The sequence below is a fragment of the Microcaecilia unicolor genome, chromosome 1 (assembly GCF_901765095.1).
Source record: "Microcaecilia unicolor chromosome 1, aMicUni1.1, whole genome shotgun sequence".
NCBI classification, from domain to species: Eukaryota; Metazoa; Chordata; class Amphibia; order Gymnophiona; family Siphonopidae; genus Microcaecilia; species Microcaecilia unicolor.
The window spans coordinates 339,857,558-339,878,864 of record NC_044031.1 but is presented as its reverse complement, the minus strand read 5'-3'; the positions used below and the strand labels follow the sequence as shown (position 1 = coordinate 339,878,864).

At 49.7% G+C, this 21,307-nt stretch overlaps 1 protein-coding gene across 4 annotated transcripts in view; it reads right to left on the bottom strand.

Moving 5' to 3' along the window:
- The window catches only part of C1H5orf22 (chromosome 1 C5orf22 homolog), a 142,409-nt gene that overhangs the window by 82,615 nt on the left and 38,487 nt on the right, over window positions 1-21,307 (bottom strand). For all 4 annotated transcript variants that reach the window (XM_030209181.1, XM_030209198.1, XM_030209206.1 and 1 more), the window contains exon 4: window positions 4,840-4,989. In XM_030209181.1, the coding sequence (XP_030065041.1) occupies window positions 4,840-4,989 (150 nt within the window). The remainder of the gene's footprint in view (window positions 1-4,839; window positions 4,990-21,307) is intronic.

The window sequence follows — 21,307 nt, the reverse complement described above, 5'->3', positions numbered from 1 at the left end:
TGGTTGCACAGAATATACTGACAGACAATGGAGCTCTTAAAATGTTGTCTCTCCAACGTTCTGAAGCTGACTCCGTGGCAGTGAAGCCGTGTAGTGTTCGTAAGGTTCGTAATCGCACTCCCGATCACTGCCCCGCCCTTGAGGGAACTCGGTGCCGCTGTCTCCCCCAATTTAGGGCACGTCGTTCCTGCCCGGGCGGACGGAGAGGATTAGATATGTGGCAGCACTACACGGCTTCACTGCCACGGAGTCAGCTTCAGAACGTTGGAGAGACAACATTTTAAGAGCTCCATTGTCTGTCAGTATATTCTGTGCAACCACTGATCGACCCCTGATGAAGGCTTTTTTAAAAGCCGAAACACGGACCGTGTAGGGTCCCTAATAAAGCTTTCCTGGAGCATCTCACCCCTTGTCTCGGATTGATCTCTTGAAGTTGTGTTTTTCCACTTTTTTCTTTTTTATTGCAAATATCCAACAGACACAGTAAGGTAGTCCCCGCCCAGTATATCGCTGTACACCTAGTAGAATGAGCCTGTTCTACACAAGCAAATAAATGACGTGAGTCTCACTTCAGCCATCTGCTTTTCGGAGGTGGGGTCTCCCTGCGCACTGTTCCTTTCTTCCAAAAGTGGTGTCAGTATTTTACCTCAACCAATCTGTGGAGATTCCATCCTTTCACAGACAAAGAGGCTCTGTATTCTTTCATGAAGCTTTTTGATGCGCGTAGAGACCTCAGATATCTGGAAGTCAAGAATGAGTTTAGCAGTTCTTACAGACTGTTGTGCTTTTTGGTAAACAGAGGCTTGGTCTCGTGGCTTTGAAGCCCACAATTTCTAGATGGGGCCCCCGCTAGAAAGGGAGCAAAGTCGTGTAAGGCATTCCGAACTGCCCTGAGCTCCAAGTGATTTATTGACCACCGAGACGACTGTTCCTTCAAGTGCTCTGTGCCAGATGGAATTTGTAATGAGCTCCCCAACCCAACTTGAACAAGGAGTTCCAACAGTCAAATTCCTGGGCGACAACCACCACTGCCTACTTTGTCTGGCAACCAGCATCCAAGAAAGATGAAGGTTGTACTTCTGTGACACCAGAGATCAGCACCTGAGAAGAGATTTCTTTAATGGTTGCATTGTCTTCATCACGATGTCGATAGAGATTGAGTCCTCGGAGTAAGTTTTTTTTTTCCTCCCTTGTTCCCGTTGTCTTCCCTGCTAAATTATTGTTCGGTACAGAGAGGGCGGAAACAAAATGAGTTCTGAGTTGTTTGCATGAGGGGCTTTATGGCTTTCTATCATAGGACTAGTTTATGGGGCGATTAATTAATGCAGAATGTATGTGGGAGGACGATATTGGCGAGGAATCTGATGACTGCCCTCTTCAGTCGTTCTCTGGTCATCCAATAAATAGCAAGTTTGCTGCTCATGTTGTTTTCTCCTTTAAAAATTGTTCCTCCAACTCGTGTCCGATTACGTGGAGCTTTGTGAATCTAGATTTTAAAAAATGTACATGGTTGTTCTAATATTTTATTTTGGGATTTATTTAATGTCAGTTCCCTGCACAGACCTTTTTTTTTCTTGAAATCCAGCGTTTGTTTTGTGTTGTATACAGTGTTATCCTCCCACCCTCATACTGATTTAAAATAGAATTCTCCAAGAAATCTTTAGATAAGGGCTGCGCGAGCCCCATCAGCACACCTGAGAGTTGAACATTGCCAAGTGTTTGTAACAGTAAAAGTATGTTTAGATACGACTGTGTATATTTGAGACCAAAAGGGGGGCAGACTCAAGAAAAATGTCAGGAAGTATTTCTTCAAGGAGAGAGTGGTGGATGCTTGGAATGCCCTCCCGCGGGAGGTGGTGGAGATGAAAACGGTAACGGAATTCAAACATGCATGGGATAAAAATAAAGGAATCCTGTTTAAAAGGAATGGATCCTCAGGAGCTTAACCGAGATTGGATAGCAGAGCCAGTAGTGGGAGGCGGGGCTGGAGGTTGGGAGGCGGGGATAGTGCTGGGCAGACTTATACGGTCTGTGCCAGAGCCGGCAGTGGGAGGCAGGGATAGTGCTGGGCAGACTTATATGGTCTGTGCCAGAGCCGGTGGTGGGAGGCGGGGAAAGTGCTGGGCAGACTTATACGGTCTGTGCCAGAGTCGGTGGTGGGAGGTAGGGACAGTGCTGGTCAGACTTATATGGTCTGTGCCAGAGCCGGTGGTGGGAGGCGGGGATAGTGCTGGGCAGACTTATACGGTCTGTGCCAGAGCCGGTGGTTGGGAGGCGGGGCTGGTGGTTGGGAGGCGGGGATAGTGCTGGGCAGACTTATACGGTCTGTGCCAGAGTCGGTGGTGGGAGGCAGGGACAGTGCTGGTCAGACTTATATGGTCTGTGCCAGAGCCGGTGGTGGGAGGCGGGGATAGTGCTGGGCAGACTTACACGGTCTGTGCCAGAGCCGGTGGTTGGGAGGCGGGGCTGGTGGTTGGGAGGCGGGGATAGTGCTGGGCAGACTTATACGGTCTGTGCCCTGAAAAGCACAGGTACAAATCAAAGTAGAGTATACACAAAAAGTAGCACACATGAGTTGTCTTGTTGGGCAGACTGGATGGACCGTGCAGGTCTTTTTTCTGCCGTCATCTACTATGTTACTATGTTATATGAGCCCTTGCCCATGGAACCACTTCCATTGTCGCCATCACTGACCCCACTATCTGGATGTAATCCCAGACCCTAGGCCTGCTTTGATTGAAAAGATGAAATCTGTTGAACCAGATTCAACCTCTTGCGCTCCATGAGGAACATCCTGTCCTGTGTCAAATAGAACACCCAGATATTCCAGCATCTGCAATGGTTTGCTCTTCTGAAAAATTGATCGCCCAACCCAATGACTGCAAAAGACAGACAACTTTATCCATTACAGCCACACTTCCCGAATAGGACAACACTCGAATGAGTCAGTTGTCAAGATATGGATGAACTCTGATTCCCTAGCACTAAAGGAAAGGAAGGATGCCACCACCACATCCTTGGCAAATGTTCTAGGAGCCATGGCAAGACCGAAGGGCAAAGTCCTGAACTGGAAGTGATGGTCCAGCACCGCAAAACTTAGAAACCTCTAATGCGGTGGCCATATGGGTACAAGCAAGTACATCTCCTTGAGATCGAAGCAGTGAGAAATTCCCCCACTTGAACTGAGGTTATGATTGCTCTTAGTGTCTCCATGCAAAAGCAAGACACTCAGAGGCAGCAGTTTAGACCTTTGAGATCTAAGAATGGATGAAAGGTGCCTTTCTTCTCTGGGACAATGAAGTAGATGGAGTATCTGCCTTGTCCCTGTTCGGCCTGGGGAACTGGAATGGCCTGGGGTGCCAGCAAGGAATCTACGATGGACTAAACCTCCACCCGCCTTGGTTCTCTTTTGACAAAGAGACTGCAATAAGAGAGGAGTGACCAGGTGGGAGAACTCCAACATGAAACCTTCTGTAAGAATATCCAGAACCCACTGGTCTGATGTGATTTTGGCCCACTCCTCCTGAAACTCCTGAAGACGTCCTCCCACCAGAGGATTCAAAGCTTGGGAGGCATTGGGCACTCTAACTAACTAGGAGGATGACATCCTGTCTGTATGAAAGGAAGATTGGAATGCCTGAAAGCAGGACTTCTGACCATACTGTTGACAACCAGGCTGGTACTGTCTGCTGTTTCAAAATTGAGAGCTGCCTGAAGATGAACGACCAGAGGCTTTTAGCGTAGCCACTGTGGCTTAGGTTCTCCCAGTTCTTTCACCAAGTTACTGAGATCTTTTCCAAATAGCCACTTGGCCTGAAAAGACAGCTGAACTAGATTTGACTTTGATACTGCATCCGCTGCCCAATGCCACACAGTTGCTGACATGCCATGACAGCCAAAAACATACTGCGGGCTGTAATGCATAACATGTCATAAATAGCATCTTCCAAGTAGGCCAACCACGCTTCTAGCTAGGCCTGCCTTGTGTTGTCGACTGCTGATGCCACTTCAGGCACACTCTTGTCACTTGAAGGCCCAAAGAGGCCCACTTCAAAGGCATGTTTCAACAAGCCTACTAGATTCCTATCATGTAGGACTTTTAGGGCAATGCCCCCTTCCACTGGCAAGATGGTCTTCTTAGTCACCACTATAACCAGGAAGTCTACCCTAGGAAGATGCAATTTATCTTTCTTCTCTGGAACTAACTGGTAGAAGCGAGCCATAGCCCTTCCCACTCTCAGCCCCGTATCCGCTCTGCTGTAATCAGGTCCTGAACGTCTGTCCCACGCCCTCCTGCAAAACTCTTTCCTTCTCTCTCTTTTTTTTTTTTTTAAAGGTTGTTGTGCTGGAAAAGGAGAGCTCCACAGGAAACAGTGGAGAGGTGAAGGGAGGGAAAAAGTAAATTTGAGGGACACCACAGATATGACTCTGCAGACTCAAGCCACTCGCAAAACTCAACTGGGGACCAGTTGACCAACTGGACCAAGAGAAAAAGAACTCAAAACCAGAGGCTGAAAAGTGTCTCCATCCACCTGCTGGAGATAGAAAATACTGAGGAGCTGGACCGGATGCCAAGAGAGACATGTCTCAGTTTAGTTTTCAGTTCTCTATCTCCACAACTATCCCACAGGGTCTGGAAAAGTGGGTTGTTACGTAATGGAACTGGTACCAATTAAAAGACAATTCTGTGCCAAGAAGGCACAACATAAGAGTTTCTGTCATCAATGCAAAATAAGGTGCACAGCACTTATGAAACCTCTAGAAATGGGGCAACACTAAGAAATGAAATGTCATCTAAAGCAGTCCATGCATTAGGTGGAAAGCTGTGTCGTGTATTACCTTATAGTGGTAGTAGAGGCATCCTTACCCACTAAGAAGCAATGCCTGCCCTCACGGACTTGCTGTGCCCATGCTGGGTGAAGCCAGATAACTTGGGAGAAATGACCAGCATAAACCGCAGGCATAATCCAGTTCTCAATGCTTAGCTCACTGTGAAAAAGAGAAGGAATCATGGTGTTAAAATCTAGTTAGTGAATATGCACAAGCATTAAGAATACCAAAATGTGCAGTGTGACTACCACAATTTACTAACTGAACCCGTATAAAAGGAGCAATCTTAGGGCTCCTTCAGAGCTGAATTACAATGCACTTTTAAATTCTTAGCAAAAGGCTACACACATTGTTACTCCTGGGAGAATTCTGTGCACATTTAAAAATTCTGCATAATACAGTGGTGGAAATAAGTATTTGATCCCTTGCTGATTTTGTAAGTTTGCCCACTGACAAAGACATGAGCAGCCCATAATTGAAGGGTAGGTTATTGGTAACAGTGAGAGATAGCACATCACAAATTAAATCCTGAAAATCACATTGTGGAAAGTATATGAATTTATTTGCATTCTGCAGAGGGAAATAAGTATTTGATCCCCCACCAACCAGTAAGAGATCTGGCCCCTACAGACCAGGTAGATGCTCCAAATCAACTCGTTACCTGCATGACAGACAGCTGTCGGCAATGGTCACCTGTATGAAAGACACCTGTCCACAGACTCAGTGAATCAGTCAGACTCTAACCTCTACAAAATGGCCAAGAGCAAGGAGCTGTCTAAGGATGTCAGGGACAAGATCATACACCTGCACAAGGCTGGAATGGGCTACAAAACCATCAGTAAGACGCTGGGCGAGAAGGAGACAACTGTTGGTGCCATAGTAAGAAAATGGAAGAAGTACAAAATGACTGTCAATCGACAAAGATCTGGGGCTCCACGCAAAATCTCACCTCGTGGGGTATCCTTGATCATGAGGAAGGTTAGAAATCAGCCTACAACTACAAGGCGGGAACTTGTCAATGATCTCAAGGCAGCTGGGACCACTGTCACCACGAAAACCATTGGTAACACATTACGACATAACGGATTGCAATCCTGCAGTGCCCGCAAGGTCCCCCTGCTCCGGAAGGCACATGTGACGGCCCGTCTGAAGTTTGCCAGTGAACACCTGGATGATGCCGAGAGTGATTGGGAGAAGGTGCTGTGGTCAGATGAGACAAAAATTGAGCTCTTTGGCATGAACTCAACTCGCCGTGTTTGGAGGAAGAGAAATGCTGCCTATGACCCAAAGAACACCGTCCCCACTGTCAAGCATGGAGGTGGAAATGTTATGTTTTGGGGGTGTTTCTCTGCTAAGGGCACAGGACTACTTCACCGCATCAATGGGAGAATGGATGGGGCCATGTACCGTACAATTCTGAGTGACAACCTCCTTCCCTCCGCCAGGGCCTTAAAAATGGGTCGTGGCTGGGTCTTCCAGCACGACAATGACCCAAAACATACAGCCAAGGCAACAAAGGAGTGGCTCAGGAAGAAGCACATTAGGGTCATGGAGTGGCCTAGCCAGTCACCAGACCTTAATCCCATTGAAAACTTATGGAGGGAGCTGAAGCTGCGAGTTGCCAAGCGACAGCCCAGAACTCTTAATGATTTAGAGATGATCTGCAAAGAGGAGTGGACCAAAATTCCTCCTGACATGTGTGCAAACCTCATCATCAACTACAGAAGACGTCTGACCGCTGTGCTTGCCAACAAGGGTTTTGCCACCAAGTATTAGGTCTTGTTTGCCAGAGGGATTAAATACTTATTTCCCTCTGCAGAATGCAAATAAATTCATATACTTTCCACAATGTGATTTTCCGGATTTAATTTGTGATGTGCTATCTCTCACTGTTACCAATAACCTACCCTTCAATTATGGGCTGCTCATGTCTTTGTCAGTGGGCAAACTTACAAAATCAGCAAGGGATCAAATACTTATTTCCACCACTGTATATTTATCAAAATAATACAATATAACCACTCTGAACAGTAATTGAACGTTTTTTTATTTTAATTTGTTTATTCACAAGCAGCAAGTTAACAATATGAAAAAGGGCATCATTACAAAATCAAAGGCGCCAGCATGCATGCCATGTAATAAAATACAACAACAAATGATACATATTAAACTATGTAGTCTAATCTTGTTGTCTGTTTGTTATTTTCTATATTTAGAACACAACAAAACGGAACTTCCAACTCCCAACCCCCCCCCCCCCCCCCCACCTGTGTCTGGGTAGCATGGAGCTAGAGATTAGGAAAGTACTTTAGAATTTGAGTCAGGATCGCCAGGCGTTGACACTAGCATCCTCATACAGCTCTTCCAAAGATTCTCATACTCCCAAGGGGACCTCTGCAGCCGTGCCGAGAATCGTTGGTTTTCACATTTGGCCATCTGTTTCATGCTGCCATGCCACTGCTCCACAGATGGGGCCAAATGGTCAACCCAGCGAAAGAATTGCCTTCTTGGCCAGAATTAGGCTCAAGAAAACAAACCTGCACTGGCAGTCACTGAGGCCCTGTCTCACCAGGTCCGCATCCGAGCCCATAAGCAGCACCCCATATGTCCACTCAAGGGTGGAGCCCAGAATACTCTCCAGCAGCGCCAAAACCCCAGGCCACAACTTCTGGAGCAGCCTTCACTCTAGAAAGCTGTGTACCAAGGACCCCCTGCTCTGTCCGCATTTAACACATTCATCAGAGTCCCAAAGGCACATGATTTTCCCTCTGCTTCTGGTAATATATGCATTGTGTAAGATCTTATACTGAATCTCCAGTAGCCCTGCATTAGGGGTCACCCGCACCGCTAAATTAAAGCATCTTGATAACTCACACTGTGATACCTCTTCCCCCAAACATGCACTCCAATCTACAGCTAACGAAATGAAAGAAGGGAAAGGCCTATGTTCTTTGCCCAGCTTATACAATAAAGATAATTTATTTTGCGTAGCAGGCACCTGCATAAAGGCCCTGTCCAGGGCAGTAAAGCTAATATTTGAATCTGAGGTTTTGTTCAAGGAGGCAACATAGTGCCTCAATTGCAAAAATGAATAAAAATACTTCTACGGGATATTCCACTCTGCTTGCACTGTGTAAAAGAAGGGCAGTCTCCATGTCCCATGGCAGTAATTTGTCCTATGTACCTGCATCCCTCCGTTCTCCAAGTGTCAAAATGGGATCTTTTCTGCCCAGGTGCAAAATCAGGGTTATTACGTACTTCCAAAAAAAGGGGAAGGCCCCTTTGCCCTGCCCATCCTAGATCACCACCAGTTCCAAGCTATTTTCAATGGGCAAATCAGTGGGGACAAGTACACCCTCTTATTCCCACAATGAATTGTATTAAATATAGAAAGAGAGGGATCTGTCTCTCCCCAGACATCCTTAGGGGCACATTTAAAATGACCAGTGTGGAATTCGTGCACCCAACGCAAGGCCGCAGTGACATTATATAGATGGAGATCCGGTAAATTAGTTCCCCCCTTTATCTTGGTCTTGGATAAGCTTATTGTAGCCTATTCTAGCTCTTCGAGTTCCCCACACAAATGTGAAAATTATCCCACGGTATTGCGCTTCATCTTTCTGCAAGACCCAGATCAGCATCATCTGAATGGGGTAAAGTATCTTGGGAAGGAGCACCATCTTAACTAATGCAACACTTCCCAAAAAGGGGATGGGGAGTTCTCGCCAGCGCTGGCACAGAGTTCGGATCGCCTCTATTTTCTCCCTTACATTTTTTCTATTCATGACCTTAGCATCTAAGTGAAGATATACCCCGAGATACTTTAGCAGCCCGGTTGACCAAGTTAAAGGGAGGTATCTGTCTGCAGATGAAGTTAGCTGAACGTGCCATGACCTCTGACTTTTCAAAGTTTATCTTCAGTCCCGAGAAGGTGCCAAATTGCTGAATGAGGTCTATCAAAATTTGGATCCCCTGGAGGCTTGCTCCAAAAATATCAGCATATCATCAGCAAAAAGGTTAATTTTGTATTCATCTGGTCCAATTTGCACTCCCTGCAATTCCCGCATCTGTCATATCTTACTAGCTAGAGGCTCCAAGGCAAGGTTAAACAGTATGGGAGATAAAGGGCATTCCTGGCGGGTCCCCCTTTCCAGCTGAAACTTATATGACAGATTCCCATTTATTAGAATCTGCATAATGACCGCACACCTGCCAGGAACTCGCCCAATATTCCAAACGGAGGCAGAACCCAGAATAAGTAATCCCATAATACTTTATCAAAAGCTTTTTCTGCGTCAAGGCTTGTAATGATGGCATCCCCAGGGAGCCCTCCCTTCTTGTGTATAGCCCGCAGCGCCCGTATAATGTTGGTGGAGGCATATCTGCCCGGAACAAACCCCTTCTGATCCATATGAACCAGGCTTGGCAACACCTTCCCAAGCCTGGAGGCCATAATACTGGCAAAGAGCTTGATGTCTTGGTTTAGTTGTGATATAAGCCAATAAGAGCCCAGTAGTGCTGCATCCCTTCCAGGCTTGGGAAGTACCACAATAGTGGCGTGTGTTAAGAACCCCATTTGCTGAGTTGGGTTACATAATGCTTGACACAGATCCCCTAAAGGGACCAACTAGTTGGGATTCCAATATTTTATATTATTCAGAGCCCAGGTCGTCTGGGCCCAGGGCTTTTGCTAGCTTTAACCTTTTAATCACTTGCTGAATTTCCTTGCCTTTAAAGGGGGAGCATTGAGAATGGCCAATTGATCAGTGGTGAGGGTTGGCATGTCTAAATCTTTGAAAAATGCTTCCCTCATCTGTCCATTGCAGGACCCTGCATCATACAAAGATTTATAAAAGTCCACAAAAGCCTCCTGTATGTCCACTGGTGCATTTAGCAAAGTGCCAGTTTTGGATTTTATGTAATAGGTTTTTTTGATGCGCGAGGTCGGACTAAAGAGACTAGGAGTTTCTCCACCTATGTAAATTATATTTGTAGAGCTGGATGTCCCACTGAGCCCTTTAAGTATTTCATCTCTAACAGAGTGGACACCCGGGAGAGAGTGGAAAACATGAAAAAGGATCTGAGGAAGCTAGAAGAATGGTCTAAGGTTTGGCAATTAAAATTCAATGCCAAGAAATGCAAAGTGATGCACTTAGGGAATAGAAATCCACGGGAGACGTATGTGTTAGGCAGGGAGAGTCTGATAGATACGGGCGGAGAGAGAGACCTTGGGGTGATAGTATCTGAGGATTTGAAGGCGACGAAACAGTGTGACAAGGCGGTGGCCGTAGCTAGAAGGTTGTTAGGCTGTATAGAGAGAGGTGTGACCAGCAGAAGAAAGGGGGTGTTGATGCCCCTGTATAAGTCGTTGGTGAGGCCCCACCTGGAGTATTGTGTTCAGTTTTGGAGGCCGTATCTTGATAAGGATGTAAAAAGAATTGAAGCGGTGCAAAGAAAAGCTACGAGAATGGTATGGGATTTGCCTTACAAGACTTATGAGGAGAGATTTGCTGAACTAAACATGTATACTCTGGAGGAAAGGAGAAACAGGGGTGATATGATACAGACGTTCAAATATTTGAAAGGTATTAATCCGCAAACGAACCTTTTCCGGAGATGGGAAGATTGTACAACGAGAGGACATGAAATGAGATTGAAGGAGGGCAGACTCAAGAAAAATGTCAGGAAGTGTTTTTTTCATGGAGAGAGTAGTGGATGCTTGGAATGCCCTCCTGCGGGAGGTGGTGGAAATGAAAACGGTAACGGAATTCAAACATGCGTGGGATAAGCATAAAGGAATCCTGTGCCGAAGGAATGGATCCTCAGGAGCTTAGTCAAGATCGGGAGGCGGGGCTGGTGGTTGGGAGGCAGGGATAGTGCTGGGCAGACTTATACGGTCTGTGCCAGAGCCGGTGGTTGGGAGGCAGGGCTGGTGGTTGGGAGGTGAGGATAGTGCTGGGCAGACTTATACAGTTTGTGCCAGAGCCGGAGGTTGGGAGGAGGGGCTGGTGGTTGGGAGGCGGGGATAGTGCTGGGCAGACTTATACGGTCTGTGCCCTGAAGAGCACAGGTACAAATCAAAGTAGGGTATACACAAAAAGCAGCAAATATGAGTTATCTTGTTGGGCAGACTGGATGGACCGTGCAGGTCTTTTTCTGCCGTCATCTACTATGTTACTATTAACCCGCCTCTTTATCTTCCAGTAATTATCCCTGGCTCCCGATGAAGTGCCATTTAAAAACTCTTCTCTGGTCGTGTGTAGCTGTTTAAGCAACCGCACCAGCTCCCCATCCCTCTCCTTGAGTTGTCGGCTAGAAAATTCTATTATTCTACCCCTCATAACTGCCTTGCCTGCTTCCCAATACACTATGGGATCTACTTCATGAGAGTCATTTTCTTGTAACCATGCCTCTCCCAAGAACTGGTGGAAGTCAGCATCTTGGTACAGTGTAGGGTTCATCCACCAGCCTGTGCTTCGAGTATTTCTTTGTACTTTGTGCACATGAGAATAATATGTATAATCATGATCATCTGGATTCAGTGTCCGCCAGATATCTATCAGGTCCAGTTCCCGCATAAAAAAGTTGACTCCCTTCTCATCACACCCCCTCACCCTGGCCTTGGGAGATTTACAGTCAATCGGGGGTCAGCCGTAATATTATATTCCCCCCCCCCCCCATCACAAGCTTGTATTCATTTAACGCGACCGAAGAGGCCAGCAGCGTGGAGAAGAACTTATGGGAGTACACGTTTGAGGCATATATCGAGCATAGAGCTATTTTGACCCCTTGGAGGATTCCCATCCATATGACATAGCGACCTTCTGGGTCCTGTACAACTTTGTGCTTAATGCTCTCTAAAGATTTGTGAATAAGGATGGACACCCCTCATTGCCTGTTATTAAAGGAGGTGAAAGCTAGTTCCCCCACCCAATCTTTCTTCAATTTGGTGTGCTCAGATACCGAAAGATGAGTTTCCTGGAGCAATAGGACATCCACTTTAAGACGCTTGCTATATTGGAGAATCTTTTTACGCTTTACAGGAGAATGTATGCCATCAGCATTAAGCGTGGCCAATTTAAAACTGCTCATCCCACATCCAGACTACATTGGGCTTATAGCCACTGCACCTGAGATTAACCTGGGGGGCAGCGTCTCAGCTGTACCACCCTCCAGAGCACAATAGCCACATCTGCAGGTCAGAAACACAGAAAGCCGGCGATTCCCACCCTCTCAGCCCACCCTCTATACCACTGAAACCTCCTAACATTAGACATACAACAACTTTGCCCCATACTTTCGGCCACCAAGACCAGTCACCCCCCTCCCCGTCCCCTTGCCCATACATCCCCCTCTTCTGCCCCCCCACCCCGAGCACATAGTGCTACACCTACCCTACCATCAAGGCTGTCCTCCCTCCCGACCAACAAATCTCCCCCCATTAAGCGGTACAGGCACAGCGTTTCGCAAAAGAGTCAAGAGTCATGAACGTACAAGTCCGTAGCTACAAACAAACCAGTGAACAAATTCTCATTCACTTCTCCGGTCACCCCACCAGCAGCCATTCCAGAAGCCAAGGAAGTCCTCAGCTGACACACCACCTGAAGGCGACCTGGATCCAGTTGCACGATCAGGCAGCCCGCAGATGACGGTCACAGGAGCGAGCTGCAGTGGCAGGCAGTACCTCAAGTGCAAGCCATAGAAACCATAATTAAAAGTCAAATGGTCCGTTGTCCCCACCGCTGTCAGCACAATTCTTAGCTCAAGGTAATGAGAAGCACAGATCTCAAGTTTTGTATTCCAGGAAAGAAAAAGTAAGTAGACAGTCAAAAAGATCCCATGTTCCACTCAGGAAAGACTCTCCAAAAAGGTTTTTAACTCCTCCGGTGTTTCCATGAACATCGTGCTGTTCTCGTGCACCACGCGCACTTTAGCTGGGTATTGAAGAGAGAATTTGACCCCCTTATTGAACAGCTGCGAGCAATATGGCAACAGCTGCCTACGCAGATCTGAAACTCATGGCAAAAAGTCCTGAAACAACATTAGCCTGGATCCCCGTAGATCATTTCCTTATGCAGTCGAAATTTAGACATAAGTTGGACTTTCTCCGCATAGTTAAGGATTCTAGCGAGTACTGGACGCGGTCTTGCAGCCTGCTCCCTCAGCAAGCCCACGCAGTGTACTCTCTTGATGCGTAAGCGCTGCCCCTCCACCTCCAGGTCCAACTCTCGTGGCAGCCAAGACTCAACTAGGTCCCACAATTCTTGTTCTTTGACTCCCTCAGGAAGCCCGACAATTTGAATATTGTTGCGAAGGCTCCTGTTTTCCTGATCATCAACTCGCTCCTCTAGCTGCTTGCAGCGTTTCTCTAACGTCGCTACTTGAGAAGACAGGCCCAGGGTAATGTCTTCCTGATTTGAAATCCTGTCTTTCACTTGCTGAATGCAGGCAATTTGCACGGTCATGCTCTCTTTAAGTTCATCCATTGCCGCGTGCAACTTGGAGAGTTTATCGTCTAAAATGTCTGCTGGATTCCTCGTTATCTCTTTAATTGCTGCCTCTTGCAGCACGATCACTGGCGGTTCCTGAGGTCCCGGAGGGCTCCAGTCAGATGCCATCTTGGCCGCGTGGGTACTCACACGCTCTCTAGCCGGTCTTGGAGTTTTAGCAGGCATACCCGCTCAGCTGCCTGCTAGAGCATCCCATCTGCCTCGCTGACTCACAATATGTACCTTTACATTCGCTGGGGTTCAAGAAAGAGGGGTTGAAGTAGGTATAAAAGCCGGTTTTGCATGCTAAGGGAGAGGAGATCAGCCACCCAGCGTCTGTTCAGGTCACTACCATCACGTGACCACCCCAGTAACAACTTCTAACCTGAAAAAAAGCGAATGCTACATACCTGTAGAAGGTATTCTCCGAGGACAGCAGGCTGATTGTTCTCACTGATGGGTGACGTCCACGGCAGCCCCTCCAATCGGAACACTTTACTAGCAAAGGCCTTTGCTAGTCCCCGCACGCTAATGCGCACCGCGCATGCGCGGCCATCTTCCCGCCCGAACCGGCTCGTGTTCGTCAGTCCCGTATGTAGCAAGACAAAACAAGGGAAGACACAACTCCAAAGGGGAGGCGAGCGGGTTTGTGAGAACAATCAGCCTGCTGTCCTCGGAGAATACCTTATACAGGTATGTAGCATTCGCTTTCTCCGAGGACAAGCAGGCTGCTTGTTCTCACTGAAGGGGTATCCCTAGCCCCCAGGCTCACTCAAAACAACAACCATGGTCAATTGGGCCTCGCAACGGCGAGGACATAACTGAGATTGACCTAAAAAAATTTACCAACTAACTGAGAGTGCAGCCTGGAACAGAACAAACAGGGCCCTCGGGGGGTGGAGTTGGATCCTAAAGCCCAAACAGGTTCTGAAGAACTGACTGCCCGAACCGACTGTCGCGTCGGGTATCCTGCTGCAGGCAGTAATGAGATGTGAATGTGTGGACAGATGACCACGTCGCAGCTTTGCAAATTTCTTCAATAGAGGCTGACTTCAAGTGGGCTACCGACGCTGCCATGGCTCTAACATTATGAGCCGTGACATGACCCTCAAGAGCCAGCCCAGCCTGGGCGTAAGTGAAGGAAATGCAATCTGCTAGCCAATTGGATATGGTGCGTTTCCCCACAGCCACTCCCCTCCTATTGGGATCAAAAGAAAAACAATTGGGCGGACTGTCTGTTGGGCTGTGTCCGCTCCAGATAGAAGGCCAATGCTCTCTTGCAGTCCAATGTGTGCAGCTGACGTTCAGCAGGGCAGGAATGAGGACGGGGAAAGAATGTTGGCAAGACAATTGACTGGTTCAGATGGAACTCCGACACAACCTTTGGCAAGAACTTAGGGTGAGTGCGGAGGACTACTCTGTTATGATGAAATTTGGTGTAAGGGGCCTGGGCTACCAGGGCCTGAAGCTCACTGACTCTACGAGCTGAAGTAACTGCCACCAAGAAAATGACCTTCCAGGTCAAGTACTTCAGATGGCAGGAATTCAGTGGCTCAAAAGGAGGTTTCATCAGCTGGGTGAGAATGACATTGAGATCCCATGACACTGTAGGAGGCTTGACAGGGGGCTTTGACAAAAGCAAACCTCTCATGAAGCGAACAACTAAAGGCTGTCCTGAGATTGGCTTACCTTCCACACGGTAATGGTATGCACTGATTGCACTAAGGTGAACCCTTACAGAGTTGGTCTTGAGACCCGACTCAGACAAGTGCAGAAGGTATTCAAGCAGGGTCTGTGTAGGACAAGAGCGAGGATCTAGGGCCTTGCTGTCACACCAGACGGCAAACCTCCTCCATAGAAAGAAGTAACTCCTCTTAGTGGAATCTTTCCTGGAAGCAAGCAAGATGCGGGAGACACCCTCCGACAGACCCAAAGAGGCAAAGTCTACGCTCTCAACATCCAGGCCGTGAGAGCCAGGGACCGGAGGTTGGGATGCAGAAGCGCCCCTTCGTCCTGTGTGATGAGGGTCGGAAAACACTCCAATCTCCACGGTTCTTCGGAGGACAACTCCAGAAGAAGAGGGAACCAGATCTGACGCAGCCAAAAAGGAGCAATCAGAATCAAGGTGCCTCGGTCTTGCTTGAGTTTCAACAAAGTCTTCCCCACCAGAGGTATGGGAGGATAAGCATACAGCAGACCTTCCCCCCAATCCAGGAGGAAGGCATCCGATGCCAGTCTGCCGTGGGCCTGAAGCCTGGAACAGAACTGAGGGACTTTGTGGTTGGCTCGAGATGCGAAGAGATCTACCAAGGGGGTGCCCCACACCTGGAAGATCTGCCGCACCACACGGGAATTGAGCGACCACTCGTGAGGTTGCATAATCCTGCTCAACCTGTCGGCCAGACTGTTGTTTACGCCTGCCAGATATGTGGCTTGGAGCACCATGCCGTGACGGCGAGCCCAGAGCCACATGCTGACGGCTTCCTGACACAGGGGGCGAGATCCGGTGCCCCCCTGCTTGTTGACGTAGTACATGGCAACCTGGTTGTCTGTCTGAATTTGGATAATTTGGTGGGACAGCCGATCTCTGAAAGCCTTCAGAGCGTTCCAGATCGCTCGCAACTCCAGAAGATTGATCTGCAGATCGCGTTCCTGGAGGGACCAGCTTCCTTGGGTGTGAAGCCCATCGACATGAGCTCCCCATCCCAGGAGAGACGCATCCGTGGTCAGCACTTTTTGTGGCTGAGGAATTTGGAAAGGACGTCCCAGAGTCAAATTGGACCAAATCGTCCACCAATACAGGGATTTGAGAAAACTCGTGGACAGGTGGATCACGTCTTCTAGATCCCCAGCAGCCTGAAACCACTGGGAAGCTAGGGTCCCTTGAACAGATCTCATGTGAAGGCGGGCCATGGGAGTCACATGGACTGTGGAGGCCATGTGGCCCAGCAATCTCAACATCTGCCGAGCTGTGATCTGCTGTGACGCTCGCACCCGCGAGACGAGGGACAACAAGTTGTTGGCTCTCGCCTCTAGGAGGTAGGCGCGAGCCGTCCGAGAATCCAGCAGAGCTCCTATGAATTCGAGTTTCTGCACTGGGAGAAGATGGGACTTTGGATAATTTATCACAAACCCCAGTAGCTCCAGGAGGCGAATAGTCATCTGCATGGACTGCAGGGCTCCTGCCTCGGATGTGTTCTTCACCAGCCAATCGTCGAGATATGGGAACACGTGCACCCCCAGCCTGCGAAGTGCCGCTGCTACTACAGCCAAGCACTTTGTGAACACCCTGGGCGCAGAGGCGAGCCCAAAGGGTAGCACACAGTACTGGAAGTGACGTGTGCCCAGCTGAAATCGCAGATACTGCCTGTGAGCTGGCAGTATCGGGATGTGTGTGTAGGCATCCTTTAAGTCCAGAGAGCATAGCCAATCGTTTTCCTGAATCATGGGAAGAAGGGTGCCCAGGGAAAGCATCCTGAACTTTTCTTTGACCAGATATTTGTTCAGGGCCCTTAGGTCTAGGATGGGACGCATCCCCCCTGTTTTCTTTTCCACAAAGAAGTACCTGGAATAGAATCCCAGCCCTTCTTGCCCGGATGGCACGGGCTCGACCTCATTGGCGCTGAGAAGGGCGGAGAGTTCCTCTGCAAGTACCTGCTTGTGCTGGAAGCTGTAAGACTGAGCTCCCGGTGGACAATTTGGAGGTTTTGAGGCCAAATTGAGGGTGTATCCTTGCCGGACTATTTGGAGAACCCACTGATCGGAGGTTATGAGAGGCCACCTTTGGTGAAAAGCTTTCAACCTCCCTCCGACTGGCAGGTCGCCCGGCACTGACACTTGGATGTCGGCTATGCTCTGCTGGAGCCAGTCAAAAGCTCGTCCCTTGCTTTTGCTGGGGAGCCAAGGGGCTTTGCTGAGTCGCACGCTGCTGACGAGAGCGCGCGCGCTGGGGCTTAGCCTGGGCCGCAGGCTGTCGAGAAGGAGGATTGTACCTACGCTTGCCAGAAGAGTAGGGAACAGTCTTCCTTCCCCCGAAAAATCTTCTACCTGTAGAGGTAGATGCTGAAGGCTGCCGGCGGGAGAACTTGTCGAATGCGGTGTCCCGCTGGTGGAGCTGCTCTACCACCTGTTCGACCTTCTCTCCAAAAATATTATCTGCACGGCAAGGCGAGTCCGCAATCCGCTGCTGGATTCTATTCTCCAGGTCGGAGGCACGCAGCCATGAGAGTCTGCGCATCACCACACCTTGAGCAGCGGCCCTGGACGCAACATCAAAGGTGTCATACACCCCTCTGGCCAGGAATTTTCTGCACGCCTTCAGCTGCCTGACCACCTCCTGAAAAGGCTTGGCTTGCTCAGGGGGGAGCGCATCCACCAAGCCCGCCAACTGCCGCACATTGTTCCGCATGTGTATGCTCGTGTAGAGCTGGTAGGACTGAATTTTGGCCACGAGCATAGAAGAATGGTAGGCCTTCCTCCCAAAGGAGTCTAAGGTTCTAGAGTCCTTGCCCGGGGGCGCCGAAGCATGCTCCCTAGAACTCTTAGCCTTCTTTAGGGCCAAATCCACAACTACAGAGTCATGAGGCAACTGAGTGCGCATCAGCTCTGGGTCCCCATGGATCTGGTACTGGGACTCGATCTTCTTGGGAATGTGGGGATTAGTTAGAGGCTTGGTCCAGTTCGCCAGCAATGTCTTTTTGAGGACATGATGCATGGGTACCTGTGGACGCTTCCTTATGTGGAGAAGGATAGTCCAGGAGCTCAAACATTTCAGCCCTGGGCTCGTCCTCCACAACCACCGGGAAGGGGATGGCCGTAGACATCTCCCGGACAAAGGAAGCAAAAGACAGACTCTCGGGAGGAGAAAGCTGCCTCTCAGGAGAGGGAGTGGGATCGGAAGGAAGACCTTCAGACTCCTTGTCAGAGAAATATCTGGGGTCTTCTTCCTCTTCCCACGAGGCCTCACCCTCGGTGTCAGACAAGTTCATGGACCTGTGTCTGCAACCTCGCCCGACTCGACTCCGTGGAGCCACGTCCACGATGGGGGCGTCGAGAGGTAGACTCCCTCGCCCGCATCGGCGAAGCTCCCTCCGCCTGATGTAGTCGGGGAGCCTTCCTGGGAGGCGACGGCAGCCGGTACCGCACGCAGGCACTGACGCCGGAGACCTCACCTCGGGCGATGGACCAGCCGGCGCCACACTCGACGGTACCGGTGGCGCAAGCACCGCCGGTACCGGAGGGGTAGGGCGCAACAGCTCTCCCAGAATCTCTGGGAGAACGGCCCGGAGGCTCTCGTTCAGAGTGGCTGCAGAGAAAGGCATGGATGTCGATGCAGGCGTCGACGTCAGAACCTGTTCCGGGCGTGGAGGCTGTTCCGGGCTGTCCAGAGTGGAGCGCATCGACACCTCCTGGACAGAGGGTGAGCGGTCCTCTCGGTGCCGATGCCTACTGGGTTCCGACTCCCTCGGCGACCCAGAGCTCTCGGTGCCGACACGGGAAGGAGACCGGTGACGATGCTTCTTCGACTTCTTGGGACGAAGCACGTCACCGGAGCTTCCCGGCACCGACGAGGAGGACGTAGAATCCAACCGTCGCTTCCTCGGGGCTGAGGCCGAAGGAGGTCGGTCTCGGGGGGGGGGGGGGGGCTGTACCGCAGGAGCCCTCAGGGTAGGGGGAGACCCACCCGAAGGCTCACCGCCACCAGCAGGGGAATGGACAGCCCTCACCTGCACTCCAGACGAAGCACCACCGTCCGACGACATCAGCCGACGAGGTCCCGGTACCACCGACGTCCGATGCACGCTGTCCGATGTCTCAGCGCCGATGCAGAGGGCCGATGCCTCGATGCACTGGCGGCCGAGGGTGAAGCTCTGGACGCTGAAGACGTCGATGCACTCGATACCCCCGGTGCCGATGCCGACGAAGAGCCCGAGAACAAAACGTTCCACTGGGCCAATCTCGCTACCTGAGTCCGCTTTTGCAAAAGGGAACACAGACTACAGGCCTGCGGGCAGTGCCCAGCCCCCAAGCACTGAAGACACGACGCGTGCCTGTCAGTGAGCGAGATGACCCGGGCGCACTGGGTGCACTTCTTGAAGCCGCTGGAAGACTTCGATGTCATGGGCGGAAAAATCACGCCGGCGAGATCAAAAGTCGAAATGGCGGAAAAGGCACCCGAAAAACAAGGGGAAGAAAACTTCGACCCGAGGCCTAAAAGCAGCCTACCCCGACGACGAAAGAAAACTTACCGCGCGAGGTCGACTTTGCGGGGCACGACACGGCAAAAACACGACCGTACCGAGCGCGGACAAAAGAAGACTGACGAACACGAGCCGGTTCGGGCGGGAAGACGGCCGCGCATGCGCGGTGCGCATGAGCACGCGGGGACTAGCAAAGGCCTTTGCTAGTAAAGTGTTCCGATTGGAGGGGCTGCCGTGGATGTCACCCATCAGTGAGAACAAGCAGCCTGCTTGTCCTCGGAGAAAAAACGTTTTACTCTAAAATGCAACTTGTGAAATGAATTGGTGCAAATTTTCCCCAAGAATACAGTAATAAAATTCATCGACAGAAGCTCTGGCTGTGGTGCACTATTTCAGCAATCCTTTGAATCCAAGGGGAGCTCACAGCTGCAGGCAAGGCTGACTTTTTCTAACACAGTTCATAGTTGTTGCTACAAATATAAGCAAAACTGGTACTACCTGCAATTCCTCTTGGGATTCACTTCCTCTTGGGATCCACAGATTTCCAATAAAAATACATGAAATCCAGAAGTTCTAATAATAAAGCTGTAATCACTTCTCCACTGTGTACACACAAACATATATACACACACAGTGTCCCCCCTTCTACCCCAGTTCATTGCCCTTCAACATTCTCTCTCTCAGTTCACCCCACCCCCCTGCCAACGCAGACTGTTACCTCTCTCACAGGCAGATGATCAAAAGCAAACACCGGCGCCAGAGGTTGTTAACGCCATACTAGCGCTGGCGTTTGCTACCGCCCCGTAATCAGAGCCCTCGAGCGCATAAAACAACGCGCTCGAGGGCTCTTAGCACAAGTAGCATGCAAATGCATGCTAATCAGTGCTTAACGCATTCCTCCCCAAAGATCAGCGACCAGTGCATCAAAGACTGGGTCGCTGGCTGCGACAAACCCTACGCCAGCTCCGAGCTGGCGTTAGGGTTTGCATATCATTGGGGAGGAACGGTGAGCCCTGTCCCCATTCCCCCCTACAGCAAACCTGCCAGCGAAGGCAGTTGAGGACGTTCAAAATTTGGACAGTTCTGTGACGGGGCAGTTCATTGCAGAAACATACAAAATTTGGATGTCCTCAACTGCCCTGTCACAGAACCGTCCAAATTTTGGAAGTCCTCAACTGCCCCGTCACTATACCTCTGACATTCCCTTGAAATTTGGCCGTCCCTGCAACAGGGCAGTTGAGGACGTCCATCTTCCGATTTAAAGATGGGTGTCCTTCTCTTTTCATTGGTCTCCAGCCCAGACCTGTCAAACAAGTGCGGGAGGATTGTTTTGAGCGCATGCTCAGGCACAATTCTCCCGCACTTCTACCCCATGATCAAAGATAATTGCGCTACTTAAATTTGCATGCATTATCTCTGATCATAGGTCTAATAGTGCCCCGCGCTCTTCCAGCGCTATTTTAGAGCGCTGTTTGGAACAGCACGGGCTTTTGATCATCTGCCTCTCAGTTCTTCACTCCACATGCCTCTTATCAAATCTTCCCTCAGGACATCTACCTTCTCTAATCACCACTTCCACACATATCCGCTTACTCTCTGTTGTCCCCAATCTCCCTCTACTTGCACATCACCCCTTTCCCTCTGCTATCCCCTCCTCCACATATCCCCTCCCCTTACCTCCTCCAGCTCCCCTTGCCTGTATGTCCCCAGCCCAGCCCTTTCCTTACCCTTTCTTTCCCTCTAGCTTATTTCCCCTTCCGTACATGCTGTGCTCATCTGCTTCCTCTC